Source organism: Genypterus blacodes, unplaced genomic scaffold, assembly GCF_046128005.1.
Source record: "Genypterus blacodes isolate CSIRO-AG114 ecotype Tasmania unplaced genomic scaffold, CSIRO-AGI_Gbla_v1 ptg000037l_1, whole genome shotgun sequence".
In the NCBI taxonomy this organism is placed as follows: Eukaryota; Metazoa; Chordata; class Actinopteri; order Ophidiiformes; family Ophidiidae; genus Genypterus; species Genypterus blacodes.
The window spans coordinates 355,081-372,689 of NW_027466850.1; the positions used below are offsets into that span (position 1 = coordinate 355,081).

A 17,609-nucleotide genomic window follows, 5' to 3' on the forward strand; every position below is an offset into this window, starting at 1 on the left:
AGAAACTGTACATTTAAAGCAGGTATGATTTATGCAGCAATTCATAATGATGGTAATGATACAGATCTATCCTTGTCTGATAGCAAAACAATAGCAAGCGACTTTAATCCCCTTAAACAATGAACCTCTGATGACACATCATTGATCCACGTGGGGATTCCCTGGTCAGTAATGTTCTATGTAGCTCGGCAGATGGTGGGATTGTTAACGACCCTCTGCTCACGTCAAAACACTGTAATCACACCGGTCAAACATGAACACAGGCAGACACATGACACTGAACGCCTCATCGCGCCGTTCTTAATTCCTCTGTCCAGGACGGTTACAGGATTTAGTTGTTATTTCGTTTGCTTTGGAGCTAAATCAGCCCCGTCGAGGAAGAAGAAGACGAAGAAGGCGAGGAAGAAGCGGATGGTGCGTTTTTTAAGCCAGTAGGTTGCAACCACATTGTAATGGCAGGAAAAACAGATGAATGCAGTCCCCGGTGGTTAATCATTCACTGAGCTTTCCCAGGAAAAGTGGGATGCTTATGCAGGAGCGAAGCGGCGGCTTATATGAGAGGGATGCGGTGCACGTAAACGCATCACAGCACCGTGTCTTTAACAAAACAGCGGCCCGGCGGTGAATCGAGACTCCGGGCTGGTGGTGGAAGCAGAAGCGGGGCTGTGATGATGGTGATGATGATGAAGATGGAAGATAACAGATGTCTACGACGTCTTACAACGAAAACAAACAAATAAATGACGAGAAGAGCACAGGAGACAGTGGACAGGGGCCAGGAATGTGCCCGTTGTCTTCACTGTGACATGAGAGGCGGCCGATGGATGTCAACAAGCATGAGACCAACACACGAGGATGAGACACAACCAGCACAGCGAGAGATTAAATTAGAAACGTTACCATACTGCTTTAATCCAATTTTTGCAGTGCCATTGCCAGTCTGTGTTCGAGGCCCATCCTCCTCCTCCTCCCTCCTCCTCCTCCTCCTCCTCCTCCTCCCTCACAGAGGAGCCCCCCTCCTCAAAAATCTGTCCCCCTCACCCGTTGTCTGGCTATCGCCTCCTAGATCCTAATGCTCCATTGTTAATGGCATCGATATCTGCAGCCTCCCTCTCTCTCCCTCTCTCCCTCTCTCTCTGATCTATTTCCCCCCCCCCCCCCCCCTTCGTGTCATATGCTCGCTCGCTCGCTCGCTCTCTCTCTCTCTCTCTCTCTCTCTCTCTCTCTCTCTCTCTCTCTCTCTCTCTCTCTCTCCCCCTCCCGCTCTTTCTTTCGGTCTAAATGCAAATGCTTGCTGTCCTGCCCTATAATGGATGTGGGAGCTGAGGGACAGATGATGATAGAGGGAGGGGGATGGGAGAGAGAGTGTGTGTGAGAGAGAGGGAGAGAGGGCTTAGCGCAGGCGTGCAGGTGCCTCGGCGCTGGTGGGGGGGGGGGGGCTTCATCCCTTCGAAATCCTCAAAGTACACAGCAAGCACACCCCACTGTTTACCTATGTGGGGCTGAAGTGATGTGGAACCACAGTACACACACGCAAAATGTCTGACTGATCCATGACTCACTGTTTTAATTTGCCTTTTCACAAAGGAAGGAGAAGTGCATGTGGTGACACAAGCAGCAGGAGCAGTGAAGGAATACTGCAAGTTAACCCCCCACTGTGTGTGTTTGTGTGTAAGAGAGAGAGAGAGAGAGTTTTAAGTAAAGAATTTGAGAGCATCTTCCATCTCTAATCTTGAAGAGAAAGTGCCATCATGCAGCAGTCTGCAGCATTTATCTCCTCCTGCTCTCATTAGCTCCATGTTCTCACTCCTGTCTGTCTGTTTCTCTGTCTGTCTTTTTGTCTATAACTTTTAAACCTTAAATCCATCCATTCATAAAGGCCACATCACAAAATATCCACATTGCTAATGTGTTTGATTTCCCCAGTTTGTTGTTGCGTGGGCGTGGCTCATTCTTCAAACAGAGCTGTAGCGCATGAATTAATTAGTCGACTGTACTTCAAAACCACCTGGAGGTGGCGATATAACAGCAACAAATACATTTCAGATACAGACATGCCAGAATCAAGTTTGTTGGTTTGTTTAAGGACATTATTGTAGGACTATCCAGCCTTGGAGGAGGTATGCAGTCTTATTTTAATGGTATATTCCATCTCGCTGCTCAGATTATGGAGGGTGTTTCTCAGTACTGAAGTGAGTGAAGTTCAGGCTGTAGTCTGAACTAAAGGACGGTCATGTTTTCCGTCCTCTTTGTCTTAAACTTTGGTATATATGTAACAAACTAAACTACTATGTAAGGCTCAGACGGCAGTGTCTCATCCCAATGAAGATCACAATCAAGCAAAGCATCCACATAAATCTCTTTAAACACTTTTATTGGAACATTGATAATTGAAACTACATCATCACAAGGCATTTTCCTTTCATAATAAATAAGAATATATCTTTCATTGAACATAAAACACTACAGTATGCAGGACCTGCGCACAAGCGTCTATTAACAGAAGTGCATTCACTGTTTGGGGCAAAGCCGGCGTCTGCTGCACCGCTAACATTTTAACGTTATCAGGCGGTAAATCAGCAAATACAGTGACCTTGTGTGACACCTGTTCAGATCGGCCATAGCAGCAGGATTTGCCATTCCAGACACAAAAATGTAGTGAACAAATGTATACGATTGGTTGTTTGGCAGATAACGTATCTTCAATTATACAGTGCTTCAAAATAGAAAAGAATAAAGCACTTTAGCTTAATAATAAGAGCTTTGTTGTTGGGTCTGAACGTTTGGATTGTCCTTAAAGGAACTTCAAATACCAATTAACACTATTCATTTTTTGCTGTATTTGCAATACTGCAATGTTTGGATGATTCTACTTATAAGTGCCATATTAAAGTAATTACATAAATCCCTGATATAATATTTACATATACACAGAAGACACTGTTCTTTGAGTTTTGATTAAGTGTGTGTCACTTGTGTGGGCGAGGCCACAGCTTAGACAGATCGAAGTTGAGAGGGTGGCAGAGGACGTCACTTCTGTCAGTGATTATCTGTTCTATGCAAAGCAAACTATGTACAGTAGAGCAGATGTCTTCAAACCACTGCGTTTGACTACATGTTATAGAAAACCACAAAATTTTACATAAAGAAAGCAGACATAAAAAAACATCCCTCGCCCTTATATACAAAATGAAACTCAACCACCACAAAAGGCCTCATCCATTTACTTACATGTCAATCATTCTGCAGTTAAATGCAACACTGTCACGGTTATTCCCTAATTTTTTCAACAAATTTCCATCATATTTCTGTGTGAAGTCCTGCGTCACCTTGTGTTCCAGTAGAACTGCAGCAGAGATCCAGAAGTAGACGTGTGATCGCTTCCTCAGTAGGGAGGAATGTGCGGTAAGAAGCGTCAAGATGACAGGTTGCTCTTAGGCTGTACATTCAGTACAGTACCCTAACTCGCCTTACAGCAGTGCGTAGATGAGGTCACTTTAAGTTTGCAGTCTGTTTATACACATGAATCACTTGGTAACAGACCGTAATGAGTCACTGTGTGGAGTCTGTGCAGAATGTAGTATTCCTGAGTGAAGTCGGCAAGTGGAATATTGGCACCTTCGCAATAAACTGCGCTGAAAGTTATTGGCTGGATTTGAGCGGCATCCCGGCGACTTTTCTTTTAGCCTGATAGAAATCTGTTGAGATCAAGAACAGGAGATTTTGGGTTAAGCACTGCAGTGAAAAGTCACACACTAAACTACTCATTCAGAATCAGTCAAACATGTACCTGTAATGTTTGTCTGCTTCCTCTTCAGTCCTCTACGCTCACATTTCTCTGGCGTTTTCTCCAACTTCAGTGAGCATCTGTCTGGTGAGAGTGGGATGTTCTCCTTATCATTCTGTGGAGACTCCGCCCTGTCTCCTGAGGGTGTAACGGTTTCCTCGGCAGCACTGTGGCCCTTTGCCCGTCTCACACCGGACGTGGAGGATCGGTAAAGAAGTGGCACCTTGGTGCTTGGGACGCCCTCCCACTTGAAGTTGCTGCCGTTCAGTGGCTTCTCTGCGAAGAAGTCGAAGCCCCATCGCTGTGAAGCTTCCTCCAGGTCTTTCTGCAGGGAGGCCCGGTACTCCACCTGCAGCTGCTCCCTGTCCACTGGGCCAAACAGGCTTCGTCGGGTAGGACCGTTCCCCAAAGAGCTCAGGATCCGTTTGTGAAGAGCCATTATTCTACACTGGAGGAAACAAACAGATGCAAAACAGTTTAAAAAATGTCCACAGAATGTAAAAAAATAACAAAAATACAACCAAACAATCCTATCAGATATTGATTGACCCAGGCTTTAAATGGATAAAAGTTATTTATCACTGCTCATGTCTGAAAAACAGGACCCAGTCTCACCATGGTTGCTCACTCTAACTGTCCTCAGTAAAAAAGTGCAGATCATAGTGATGTGGGGTCTTTATTATACAGACTGCAATGACTCACTGAACCCTCCCATCACGAGTCACTGGTACATGCCTAGACATAAGCCTGGGCAGACATGTAAGGGCAAGTCCCTGCTGCGGACAGTACCAGCAGTCACCCCTAGGCGACAGTAGCAGTCCATCTACAAAACTGTACAATTGAAAGCCTCAATGTTCAGCCGATCACCATCTGATCAGAAATGACTTAGTGAAGGTCAGAAAAAAATGGGATTTATTCATAAATGTGATATTCCTTTCTGGGTGATCACACACAGAATTCATACACAAACTTTACGTCACGGAACAATGCTGCTTAACTCAACAGGAAGGAATTAGTCAAGCCCACAGTGAAGTCATTATGGATATCCGGGAAGTGTTGGACAGCGTTCCCAGTCCAATCCTCCCCACCCCTACTATCCAACCATTCACCAACAATGGACCTGTGGTCAATCAATTCTTATCAATCACAATAGTAGACTATTACAATCAACACTTAAAACGTATATTCTTCCCCATTCAAATAAAGAAAACTTATCTGTATCTGTACATTAGAGAAATGTTTTTTTTATGACAGTCTTATTTCTCTTTCTTTTCAAATGATGTAACCTATGGAATGAATGAATGAATAAATGACCACAAGCTCAAGCAACGGCTCACTTCGTCTGATAACATGAAGGAATGCAGTGAACAATAGGGAAGGCTGAGGGCCCCTGGGTGTGTCCAAGAGGTCTCAGGTGAAAGACAAACAGGGTGGACTAGTCTGTCTTCATCATGGGTTGTGCTAACTGTACTGTACTGTCCCGTCATAGTTTTACATAATCCTAGTTCTGTTTGAAGTGAGGGCCCCCTTCAGATGAGGCTCCATCACAGGAGCAAAACACTGTAAAAATTATTAAATGTGGTCTCATCTGTACTCATCTACGTTGGGTCAGAGTAGAAGGTGGAGGGGAGTTTGGAGAGTTTGGGGAGCAAGGTGGTCCCCAAAATGGTTCCCTCTGCACAACAAACACTTTTAGACTTGTTTTTTCAAAATGTATCCGGAGGAAGTCAGAGAACTGGGCGGGGTTTATTCAAGTCTGTGGCGGGAAAGGGAGGCAAGCATGGCGGGCAAGGCTCCAGCTCGGCAGGGTCGGGAAAGCCGAAGACCCCGCCCCTTTACTACAGACTCCGCGTGAATCTACTACTCGTGTCAAGCTGCCAGCCAGGGTGAATGGCCTCAGCGCACTCACAGTCACACGCATGCGCACAAACATACTTCTGAGTTTTCTGGGAGATTCAAAGTTGATTTGACCTACTTAACTTTCTGACGGATCCAATCTCAAATCTGGAGTGTGAAACGTATAAAACTACAAATCTGAAGTATGAAACGTATAGAACTTTTCTGTTTGAGGAGCTGATAATGTTAATGATTGTAATATATATATATAAATAAAATAACGATAAAACAGTTTAGATACACTCGGTAGAAGCCTTTAAGAAAGAATTGTACATTTGTTTCTAGACACCAATTAAAGTAGTTAAACACAAAATGTTGTCAAACGTAAATTAAGATTAATTTTACTTACATTTATCAGTCGTCAGTCAATCGGTGTTTCAGGATAGGTCAACCTAAATCAGGTTCAGATCTTCTTAGTAAATTGATGAATGGTGTGTTTATCTCCTCTCCTTGTTGTTTCCGATGTGACTTTTCACGGCAGCTCACAGACACTAAGTAAAACAACCCAACACTACTGTAGATCAAATCCCGTCTCCGCTTCGCATTGTATTTTCTCCAAGTATTCTCACAGGTTCGGACGGGCTAAAAGTTTTATGAACTCCGCCGGGGCGACTGGGCGGGGAGCATACATGAGGGGGCGGTCCAGTGCGCATGTCAGAGGCAGTGCCAACACAGAATGAAGTCTACGCCCCCAAAACTCCACAGTAACTCAACATGGAAGAGTTAATGTTGAATTTCAGGGAGTTTACACAACTTTTCCAGCATTCTTTCTGACCTCTACGTTCAGACGTTTTGTGATTATGGCCAAAGTTTTATAAGGAATTCCCCCCACCCCAGTTTTTTTTTACTGTTTGGTTTACTTTAGGGTTACTTCCGATTTTCATGTTTTTCCAGTTCAACATTTTGAGTGTGTTAATATTTCTAGAATGCTCCGAAACATTCTACACCGATTTTTTATTTTTTTGCAAACCCTTCTTGGAAAGTTTCTTGCACCCCTTCTGAGAACATTCTTTTAACCTTCACAACAACCTGTTTGGAAAGTCCCCAGGCAGGTGTAAAGCATGACCCTGCAGATAAACTAAATACACACATTAGACACTCACTAAATATGATGCATTGATATTTAATCAATTAACAAGCAGTATATGAAGTTGGTAGAGCATCCACAACATCAAATAAGGATTCATCATAATACATCAAAGTCATTATACTGTATATTATTATTAAATTAAAACCATTCAATAATTCAATCAGTTCCTTGAATCAAATCAACTTGTATTTAACTATTTTCACACTGTGATATTGCATTGTTACCCTGCAACCCTCCAATCCTGCTCAAATATTCCCCAAGGTCTGTTCCACCCCCGAGCCTTGTTATTGCTGAAGCGAGGTTTGTTTATCTCGCCAGTGACTCAGCCTCAAGCCAATGCTTTCATGCTGTCCAACCCATCACGCTCGCCTTCAGCCCAGTTCCCAGCATGGCCACAAAGAGCCCCAACTGAAGGATGCGGCGCATAATGGCCTGACTGATCTGATATCACAGAGAGGTCTTTGTTAGAAACACATAAGAAGTCGAAGGGGCACAAGGAGAAATACACTCAGACTTGGAACCCCTTTCCTATGTCTACACTGATTACGGTAGATGTTGAAGAGATTCAACCTAATGAATTTGTGACTAAATGGAAAGAAATAATGAGTCCAGAGAGAGCGGCAGCTGTGTGACTACAGTCAAAGTATGTACATGTGTACAGCTGAGTAGACACTTTATTATCTCTCAGCTCAAGGGCAGCTGAACACTGCCCTTGCACATTGTCTTATTTGTTACTGGGCACTCTGCTCATCACCTTCAATGAAAACTGTCTCTCTTCTCCCTGGAGAACGATGTGTAGAGCTGACTGTGAGTGAACACAGCCTGAGGAAGGCAACGTTTGGAGCTGATTGGACGAGTAGAGCTTGTTGTACCCAACACAGACATACTCACCCGATCTAATTATAGTAGGAAATGAGAAATAAGATGGGAACCTGCACCATGTTAGAGGCTACTGCATGCAGAAGTGTAGTAAATAAAAGAATATGGAATAGAACAAATTAGTAAGAATCTGTATTGACATGGTAACGGTTATCTGCATACTGTGCTTATACAACATGTGGACCCTACAGGTTTATGGGTATGAGGTGTTTTCCTGCTGGTGAGGAAGGCTCTTATCTCCTGCCTCTTTACACCGACCAGGTCAGGTGGGATGGCCTGCTGCCTTACACACTGAGCTCTGGTAACTGTGTAGGTTTACACAGTGTGTAAATTCAATAATGTCGAATTATCCACAATAAATTTCATTGATCTCAGACAAAAGTTTTTCTCATGGTGGAAAGTTTGACTTGTTTCGAACATTGATGCAACAAATAATATTAAAGGCTTACTCCAGCACAGTACACATGGATGGGTCTCCTCTTGAGAAAGTGCACAACCAAACTAGATCACCTTTCCTTTAAATCATTTAATTAGGAAAACAAGATTAGAAAGTCAAATGTACGGTCAACAACAGGGTGAGACTATTTGTACTACTACTTTATATATTGTATGTAAGACAGCATGGACATCGGTAGGGGATGTAGCTCAGTGGTAGAGCGCATGCTTTGCATGTATGAGGCCCCGGGTTCAATCCCCGGCATCTCCACTTCCTTTTACATTTTTATTTTCGTGTTTCATTCCAGCAGCGCTTGTCACCACCTGCTGTACAAACTATATACTCTGCTCAGTATCATTGAACACTACACAAAATAGCACACATTGTGAGGGATAAAGCACGCCGCCACATTTAGCCGTCATTGTCGACTGAACTGTCTACAGGCTGCCAGCCGATACACACAGACAGGCAGATACTCGATATATAAATAAACCAAATGTGTCTTAAATCTAAACATAGCGTGACCATGTCTAAAATAAGACATCCTTCCATTCCATCCTTGCGTGGAATCCGTGATTTGTCATTCTTTAGCCCGTGAGCTCCGTGGGAGGGAGCTGCACAGGCTGTGCATTGTCTATAGGTAGATCATGTTACAGAAAATGGGTGGACTATAACCGAAAGTTTCTGAGTGGGTTCCCGCGAGTTCCGTGGCTGAAAAACACACACTGTGGACTTGATACCATGTGTGGTCATGGGCGTGGTGACGTCATCGAGTCTTGAGTACACGAGGGTAAAGCGCGCGCAAATTCGAGACTGTCGGTCTGTGATGCCGGTTCTTCACGTGGACTGAGAGGGTGAACGCTGTGAACTGTGGGGTTTATCGGGGTGTGACTGAAAACACGCACCTGGATACACGAGGAAAGTGGCGGGTAACATCAAGTCTCTGTGGGAATGTGGAAGGGACCAAACTGTTTTACGAAACAACACATTTGGTTAAGCTACATTTCCATCCAATCTGAACACACACTTTTTGTTTGAATCAAGTTATTAGTTATTTATGTAAATGTAGCAGGCAAAAGAAGAATTCATGTGGTATATTTGTATCTGTGAGCAATGTCACTTATGCTGAGGTCAGTGACTTTCCACAGTGCTCAGGCACAGTCTTACAGTACCTTTGTCAGCCCAACGATATTTGGGTTACTTGGATGTCTTATCAGTTGTGTTTAAGAGGTTAAACTGGCGACCTAATTAGATAACAGCTTCCCACAGGACAGCGTGTATGATAGAAAAATGAGGGAAACTCACAGGTCCATGAACTCATCGTGGTAGCTTCGTGTGGGACGAGTCAATTTACAGATTGCAGTGTTTATTGAATGTGATGGTGTTGGTAAAGAAAGTTAAATTGAGGTGGAGAGAATTCAAGGAAACTTTCAGTGATTTATTATGGGATTGACAATCAAGCCACAATAAACAAAAATAGAAATCAAAGTAATCAGCATAATCTCAATGACACTACCAAACTAATCAAGAGCTATGTGTATGATTATCATCTTTATTACTGAACCTCCTTGCTGATATCCAAGCCTTACAGGAGAATGTAGAGCCTTGAGGAATAGAGCAGCGCCATCTTGTGGAAAATCAGAAACTAACGGTAGTACAATGATCTCAATACACACAAATACATTTTTCCCTAAACGGGATTTTTATTGTAGAGACCAACTCACAGAATCAGAAAGAAATTGGAATCTTTTACAGAGCAAAATTTAGACTTGTGTTGACAAGTTTCACTACAGATTTCCAAATTTTTTAATCTGGATGGCTTTATTACAAATGACCAACCACTAACAGATAGAAACCGTTAAGTATGAAAATTGCAGTTAAGAAAATAAGTTGGCTTCAGACAATCAAAAAGTAATGTACTTTCATTAACACACCAATTCTTCCCAACAAAAGTCCTGCTGGCATTTACACACTGAAAAACAACGATCTATTACAATATGTCAAAAACTACACAGTACATTCATTGACCGAAAAAACAAAATAAAAAAATGAGTTAATGTTGAACTGGAATGCTGGGTGGCACAATGTCTCAGCACCGACAGGAGTGACAAGCATTACACCTGTACACACCCACTCACTGTATTTACAGAGGCAAAAACAAAACACGGGAAAAATACTAAAATTGACAGATTTAAAAATCCAACAAAAAAAGGGGTTTAAACAGGGTCTTGTTTAAGTCTAGCATACGAATCGGCAAAGCCAGCACAACCGTTCGTCTTCAGTTCCCTTCAGGCACGTTTGCCATAGACACTTATTTTCTCTCAGTAGACCTGGAGCGGCTGTGTGGGGGACAAAAAAAAAGAAAAGAAAAGCTGTTCACAACAACACAAAATCTGCCACGCAACATTATCACCACATTTAGACCTGAGCTTTAAATGATGACAAACCAAAGTATATTTAAACTGGCGGTAGGAGATGGGACAATCACCATTCTCATGTCAAAAAAGACTGTACTTCAAGATTTATGATGTCAAAGTTAAGATACAACGACTGAAGGTCTCTGGGTTAAAAGTAAAACGGCTGTAACAGATAAGTACCTCCTTGATCTAGAGAAGGACCTGGAAGGTTTGTGGTTCCTGTCACGGGAGAGGGACCTCTCCCTCCTCCTGTCCCTGGAGAAGGACCTGCAAAAACAAGACATCTTACTTTGACAAAATGACAATGCCACTGACTCTGTTAGACTAATACATCCACACTGGTCAAGGTATTTTATGCAACAATATTTTGATGATGTGAAGCCATCGATTTTTTTTAATGCTACAGAATTACTCAGGAAGTTATTCAGGAAGTTTCCATACCTGCTTCGACTGCGACTGAAGCTCCTCCTACGTGGGGATCTGAGAGGGTAAAGATGGAAATGTTAAAAAAAAGAGCCTCAGTGGCCACCGGCTGAGCTCCAAACTTTTCTAATGCACTGAATACCCGCAACACCCAGAGGTAATCCCTTAACAAGCCTGCTGTAGTAGACTTGAGCTCACCTCAATAACTAATTTAAAGGAAATGTAAGACTCAAGTGTGTTTCATTGTAACAAACAACTAAAAGCCATCACACAACGGTGGCAGACCATCAGTCACCACTCTGTACCCTCAAAGTATCCCACAGTACATTTGTGACCCAAGCAATAGATTGTGTCTTAACTTGTCCAGCTACATTTAGAGAAATAAGATTTATTTCTGCAGATACTAACCGCCACAGGGACAGTTACTGCTCGATTAAATTTGGATTAAAATTAATGTTGGAGCCTGAACTACTTGCTTCCTTACTACATCAGAATAGCAATACCACCTTAGACCTGAGCTGCATGTCTCACCCCTATCTGAGGATTCAACACTGCACTGTGGTTCAGCCGTGGTTTGGACATAGAACACACGGCCGACCACCTGTATGGCACTGGTCTACCACACATCAGATCAGAAAATGAGGCTCCTCTCAATCTGTATACACTGAACTTTAGGAATAAGTCAAAAACCACCACGAGGTCTGCTAAAAAAAACAAAAAAAACAGATAAAACCAACCATACCACAAAGAAAATAAAATGTACATTTCACTGGGGTATGGAAGAACTATTTCTGCTCAGAGCCCCAACACAAACCAGATGACTATCTACAATCCAAATATCTGGAAATGTGATGTTCCAGACATTGGATATTGAGCCATTCCCCTTTGAAACAAGGAATTACAACAATGGGTGAGGACATAATGAAACTGATGATAAAAAAGAAAAGAAAAAAGACCCTTTAAAGCAGCTGTCTCTTCACTTTCAAAACTGTAATCAGCAGTGTACAGTATGAAGCAGGAAAACTTACTAGTATTTTTGGTTTTCAACAAGCTAGATATGACGAAAGGGAGGCAGACTGTCAGCTGGGTAGGCAGATTTGGCTGAATAGGACTGGCCAGATGCTGCAAGGTGATTAGGTGGCAGGCAGATGGGGGCTGGCAGTGGCCTTTTTCCTGCTTTTATTGGTTAGCCGAAGGCTGCTGCTGGCAGGTTGTAGACATTTGGGAACGCAAAACGCTGATTGGTCGGGAATGTGAGGGGCGCCGCTGCCGTTTGGGTTAAGGTTGAAGGAGGAGGAGGTGGTTGAGAACGGCATGCTGAGGAACCAATGGGCTGGTGCAACCTGACGACCGGCCATGCCTGGGTCATGTGACAACACCAGCCAAGCTGATTGGGGGACGCTGGTCAGCAGCCACATGATGCTGAAAGAGGACTAGTTGATTGAGGGTGGTGAGAAGAGGCATGGTGGTGTCTCTGCAACGGGTGTCATTCTTATTAATATAAATGGAAAATAAAAAGCATCCTCAATTAGAAAAGTCACATTTGGCATTCTCATCCCCCCAAGCTTTAAACAAAGGATTCTTTTTTTTCAAAACAGGAACAACCTAATCCTGTTTCACATGCCTAAGTGCCCTTTTAAAGTGTATAATAAGTGTACACTTCAAAAGACATTTTAATGACTAAATCATAAGTGAAAGTCTTGCCAGCCAGATTTCTATACATTTAGCAAGACTACATCACCCTGGATAGCTTCTGAATTTCACTGAAGAAACTGGATTTATGAATGTGTAGCTGTTTGGCTCCCTACACAAATGACTCAAAATGTCAATGGAGATGAAACTGCAGACCTTAGGCATCACAAGACACCAATTTACTCCAACAGGACACAAGATTTTAAGCACTAGCAATGATTTAACTGAAAAAACGTGCAATTACGAGAAATATTCTGTGTGTCAAGAGTGGAATAATAAGCAAAAAGAGCAGCGATAAACTACAAGAGGACAGACGGTCTAAGTGTGGTTACCTTCGCCTCTGTTGTGGACTGCGCCGTCTGTAGTCCTCTCTAGGTCGCCTGCTCCATGAAGGGGGAGGGCCACGGTTACGGCTGCGCTTCTCACCGTTGGACAATTCTACTCTCACACGGCAACCGCACAATGTCCTGCATTGGCACATGCAGTGCAAACAACCAATCATGACGTTTTGTTGGTAAAGCAAGCCTAGTTTATATAGACCTATCCACTGTTTACCTTCCGTCAAGCTCACGCACTGCATCAGTTGCGTCTCTGGGATCTTCAAATTCTACAAAAGCAAAACCAGGAGGGTTCCTTGCCACCCACACACTTCGGAGGGGACCATAGTACCCAAATGCTCTCTCCAGCTCCGTCTTGTTTCCATTGTTGCCTAAATTTCCAACGTAGACCTTGCAGTCGAGAGGGCAATCTCTATGCATGGCTGGACCTGAGACAGCAAGGGGAGGGACACAGACATTTAGTCAACTTGCAACTTACTGTGCAAGAGACTTCTTGAGAAAGAATCATGCTCTGATATCCACAAATACTAATAAGACACAAATGAATGAGTCAACAAGTGTCCTAAATTTGATTTCCAGTGCAGTGATCTACCTTCTTCAGTCTTCTTTGAACACAATGACATTTTTCTCCAAGATATACCAAAGTTAAACTCCTTTGGAAGCAAACTGTAAGACAATGTGCTTTAGAAAAAATTGCATACACAGAACTGCTTATTTACCGACACAAGACTTTACAGGAAACAGATAATGCAAATTAAAAAATAACTTCGGCCACGACAAAATATAACAATTTACAACATTAGCTTTTATCTTGAGGTATATATGACGTTAATAAAAACAATTTCATTTGACATTTACAAGCATCGATCATTACTGAGAATTAAACGGCATTGTATGCTTCTTTGGCGACTCTTAAAACATGTCATTTACAGAAAATTAGAAGGTGCTCAGGCCAATAACTCACAACGTTATGACAACCAGAAAAAGACGTTAAAAGCTTTGTTTCTTAAATTTCGATGCATTCCCGTTATCTCTAACGGGAGCTAAAATGGCTGTCTTTTTCATAGGGGCTGGCGCTAGCAAGAAGCAACCGAGTAGGTTGCAGATTAATTTATACAGCAAAAGAACATTTTTAGCTTTCAAAAATCGCCCAACCATTAGAATACTGCAGGGCGAATATTACTCAATAATTGGTTCATATATTACCGTGCGTTGCAATTGTCGCGACGATTTTCCACTTCCTCACGCTAGCTTACGCCTCCCCGGTCGTCGATGGAAAATGGCGTGATTAAATACACGTTTGTTACCAGGTTGGCCGGGTGGCAGCTCGTTGCGAAACAGTGCACATCCCGTGAGGGCGGAGCGATGACATGTAGAGTTTTAAATGAAATCTTCTTGGTCGCCACATTACATTTTTAGACTATAAACAGTTTCATGACAATAGAGGGAGCGTTTCATAAGATACATAAATTCTTAGAAAAATCGTAAGTTTTGAAATGGCTATAAAACGTGCGGATCCGGCGAATGTATCAAACGCACACTCAGGCGCGCGGATGTCTGCCGGTACGCACAAGCCAGGGGTGGAGCCACAGAATCCTGGAAAAAGACAGCCTCAGGCTACAGAGACAAAGCACGACGGGAATTAACACAATACATTACCTGTCCAACTTACTGGCTGAAAATGGACACATTGTTTAAACTGATAAATTAATGCGTAAAGAAAGAAGCAAACAATTTAGGAATGTAGATATTTAATTGATACCTACATTTAAAATCAATATTATCAATAATACCAAAAATAGTAAAAAAAAAAAAGTATATCAGTCCATGGTATTACAAGTGGATAAATGTAATAAGTGTTCAATAGTTTAATTTTTCTGTTGACAGATTGAACAGAGTTTATTCAACGTTCAAATAAACTTTTGGGTTACAGGGTAGGCTACTGGTCTCAGATCACAGATTTCTTGACATTTGAAGTATGGACATGAAAACGAGTTACTTGGTACATTTGAAATGTGTCCCATATTGCTGATATAATCTATTTTATGTTTATATAACTCATGCTGAATTGCTGTAGTGTAAGCTGTGAGTTCCATTCTTTCCTCCAAGTACAGTGAACATGTCTTCCTCTAATGGGGATTAAATGTATTGTATATTCTGGTGACCTACACGTAATGGCCTGATGATGGCGCTAGATATTGTACAGTTTCAGGAACAGTGACGTACATTTATTAATTTTTCAGGTCCATCGGATGCACTTGGATCCTCATCCAGATGGAGCAGATACTTAAGGTTCAGGTTCACACTCAACACATTATCACCGGATACGATTACTATTCTATATATAATATTAACCCAAAGCAGTGAAGTTTAAACAAACCTCAAATATTACAAGCTACTCACTATGCATTAAATAGGTGATTGCTGTTTGAGGTGACTTGAATTCTAATTTCTGAAGATTGTGATTTGTTTATTGTATGAAATGCCTTGAGAAGCTCCTGTATTATTTAACATACAGCATGTCGTGTGAGCATAAATGTTTAATATAGACTACCGTGCAAGACAGAAAATGGCATAGCTACTGGCTAACGTGTCACCTCTCTCCCTCTCTCTTTCCACGTGTCAGAGGCAGCATGTTGTTCTATGTAACTATTCCTGAATGTTGTGTACAGTCCAGGGTCAGTACTGACAGCCTACAGTGACCCTACCAATCAATATTGAGGGCACTGTTCTCCACTATGGGAACCTGATCAATTTGAGTCAGATATAAATGTTTTTAGGTTGTAGATACTTGGGAGAGTATTAATCACATGCACAAAAAAACAGGAATACTCCAGGGAGCTTTCCTGTTTCCAGTCTCACAGGTGTAGCAGCTCATAGTAACCCAAATAACAATGAACACAGTGTGCATAGTTCTTGTAGTTCTAGCTGGTGAAAAGAAAACCCAACAACAACTTGTGAATAACTGCAGTTTAAGCATTTTTAACCTCTATATTTGTAAAATAGCTCATTTCAGGTGGTGGTGGTGGTGGTGATACGCCCATCATTCAGCAGATGTATCCATCTGGGTCACTCACTGAAATGTTGAAGAACAAATTCTGTCAGTGCCCAGTTGTATCAGCACACCGCAAAGGCTGTGGTAAGCTTTCAGAACATGAAGAAATGTTAACTTGATCATGTTAAATGGATAGATTGGTAAGCTTTCTACATGATACACAATATGCAGCTTTCTTCACTCATTAAATTACAAAATGATGAAACAATATGTGTGAGTTGTACACCTGAATGATGTTCCTCAAATCACAAATGACCTATGTTCATCCTCGGACCCCATGTGTGCTTTTATACCTGATACCTGATGATTTACTTAAATGTAAGTAGAAGTCTCAGAGAAGCAGGATACAAACATCAAACACACAAACACACATTCTGATTGATTGTTCTACAATCCACTCAAGGGACTGACCCTAACCACATCTTAATGTCCGCTGGAAAAATACTGTGAAATTGGGTACTTAACAAATTGAAACACACAGGTCAGGCCAGCTGCAATATATTCATGTACAGAGGAAACATAGTGAATGTAATGTATGAAGGGTAATAAGGATCATTGATATGTCTCACAAATCAATACAGTGTTGTTGTCAATTATACAGCAACAAGGCACTAAGTTCAGATTTCCCTTGAAACTATATTACACTTGCAAAATGTCCCTTTAAAAGTTGCATTCCTATTGCTGAGCATTCTGCTTGTTCTATGTGTTCTTCGTTAATGTCTGAGCTGAGGTAATTGTCTTACTGTTGTAGTAATGGCAGTTTAAAATGCTGTGTAATTAAAGTCAGCTGACTGATGAGTGCACTGAACGACTGATTGAATCAATGTTTTTGCCTTGCAGTATTGAAGTAAACGGAGCATGCGCGCTGGTTGAGGATGCCTATGGGTTGAAGCTGCATTCATGAAAGGTGGGAACCCAGATATTTTTGACAAAGTATCCTAATTAGTCTTCTCTATTTAGAGTATTTTGTAGAACCTACCATAAACCATCAAACAAACAAACAAACAAACAAACAAACTTATAACGTTGCTTGCATTTGGTAGCTTTCAGATCATGAAGTTAACCAAGGTAAGAACGCCACACTGGACCTGAGGGACTGCAGTGCATCGTTACCTGTAACCTCATCCTAAAATTACTCATTTTTGATGCAACACTCATAAAGGCTTTATGACTAAATGGAAATTTGGAAATCAAGTCGTTTAGAAAAAACAGCCCTACATGTTTTTCATTGCCAGTTACGGTGACATTGCACCCTCGAAAAGGAAAGAAGCTTCATTTACCTTGACATTCCATTTACCTCACAATGGCAACATTGTGCAACAAGCACCTGCTTCTCATATGTTTCCCTACATTATCACTTCAATAACCTTTGCGTGTCCATTTCCAGCACGTGAATAGTTGTGTTCGATCCACTGCCACAATTCTCTTGACACCCCACCCCCTTTGAATTCTTATGAATAATATAATAATAATAAAAAGCTCATTACTACCGTCTCCACGCAAACATGATAATCCACGTGAACACTTTCTGCCCCTCGTAGAAAGGTTCCAGTTTCCAACTTGCCCTAAACGCGCCTTAATAAAAACCGCCCCCTC

General features: G+C 41.9%; 2 protein-coding genes and 1 non-coding gene across 7 annotated transcripts; 1 reads left to right on the plus strand and 2 right to left on the minus strand.

The window, feature by feature from the left end:
• Positions 1–2,357: 2,357 nt before the first annotated feature.
• On the minus strand, positions 2,358–6,268 carry cdkn1a (cyclin dependent kinase inhibitor 1A). Of its 2 annotated transcripts, none has more exons than XM_076147377.1 (3): positions 6,033–6,268; positions 3,791–4,235; positions 2,358–3,698 (listed from the first exon to the last, which is right to left on the minus strand). In XM_076147377.1, exons 2-3 carry the CDS (start codon positions 4,224–4,226, stop codon positions 3,643–3,645), a joined length of 492 nt encoding a protein of 163 aa, XP_076003492.1. In that variant the 5' UTR covers positions 4,227–4,235; positions 6,033–6,268; the 3' UTR covers positions 2,358–3,642. The 2 variants fall into 2 exon arrangements, with proteins under 2 accessions (XP_076003492.1, XP_076003491.1); XM_076147376.1 differs by lacking the exon at positions 6,033–6,268 and adding an exon at positions 4,403–4,462.
• Positions 6,269–8,286: 2,018 nt separating this feature from the next.
• Positions 8,287–8,358, plus strand: trnaa-ugc (transfer RNA alanine (anticodon UGC)). Its single transcript has one exon. It is a non-coding gene; the product is annotated as a tRNA-Ala (tRNA).
• Positions 8,359–9,767: 1,409 nt separating this feature from the next.
• srsf3b (serine and arginine rich splicing factor 3b) lies at positions 9,768–14,248 on the minus strand. Of its 4 annotated transcripts, none has more exons than XR_012961751.1 (8): positions 14,165–14,248; positions 13,551–13,624; positions 13,176–13,386; positions 12,953–13,087; positions 11,957–12,402; positions 10,947–10,985; positions 10,686–10,772; positions 10,414–10,427 (listed from the first exon to the last, which is right to left on the minus strand). XR_012961751.1 is itself a non-coding variant. In XM_076147331.1 (7 exons), exons 2-7 carry the CDS (start codon positions 13,579–13,581, stop codon positions 10,400–10,402), a joined length of 531 nt encoding a protein of 176 aa, XP_076003446.1. In that variant the 5' UTR covers positions 13,582–13,624; positions 14,165–14,248; the 3' UTR covers positions 9,768–10,399. The 4 variants fall into 4 exon arrangements, 2 of the variants coding, with proteins under 2 accessions (XP_076003446.1, XP_076003447.1); XR_012961752.1 differs by having other exon boundaries at positions 11,957–12,419; XM_076147331.1 differs by lacking the exon at positions 11,957–12,402 and having other exon boundaries at positions 9,768–10,427.
• Between the last annotated feature and the right edge of the window lie 3,361 nt (positions 14,249–17,609).

Bases quoted from the DNA above. Each gene is read 5' to 3' on its own strand.
- cdkn1a (XM_076147376.1), bottom strand. The intron at 3,699-3,790 runs GTACATGTTTGA...TGATCTCAACAG, and splicing joins GAAGCAGACAAACATTACAG to ATTTCTATCAGGCTAAAAGA.
- srsf3b (XM_076147331.1), bottom strand. From the start codon at position 13,581: ATGTCATTGTGTTCAAAGAAGACTGAAGAAG. The intron at 10,986-12,952 runs GTAACCACACTT...TTACCCTCTCAG, and splicing joins AGTCCACAACAGAGGCGAAG to ATCCCCACGTAGGAGGAGCT. The intron at 10,773-10,946 runs GTATGGAAACTT...TTGTTTTTGCAG, and splicing joins TTCAGTCGCAGTCGAAGCAG to GTCCTTCTCCAGGGACAGGA.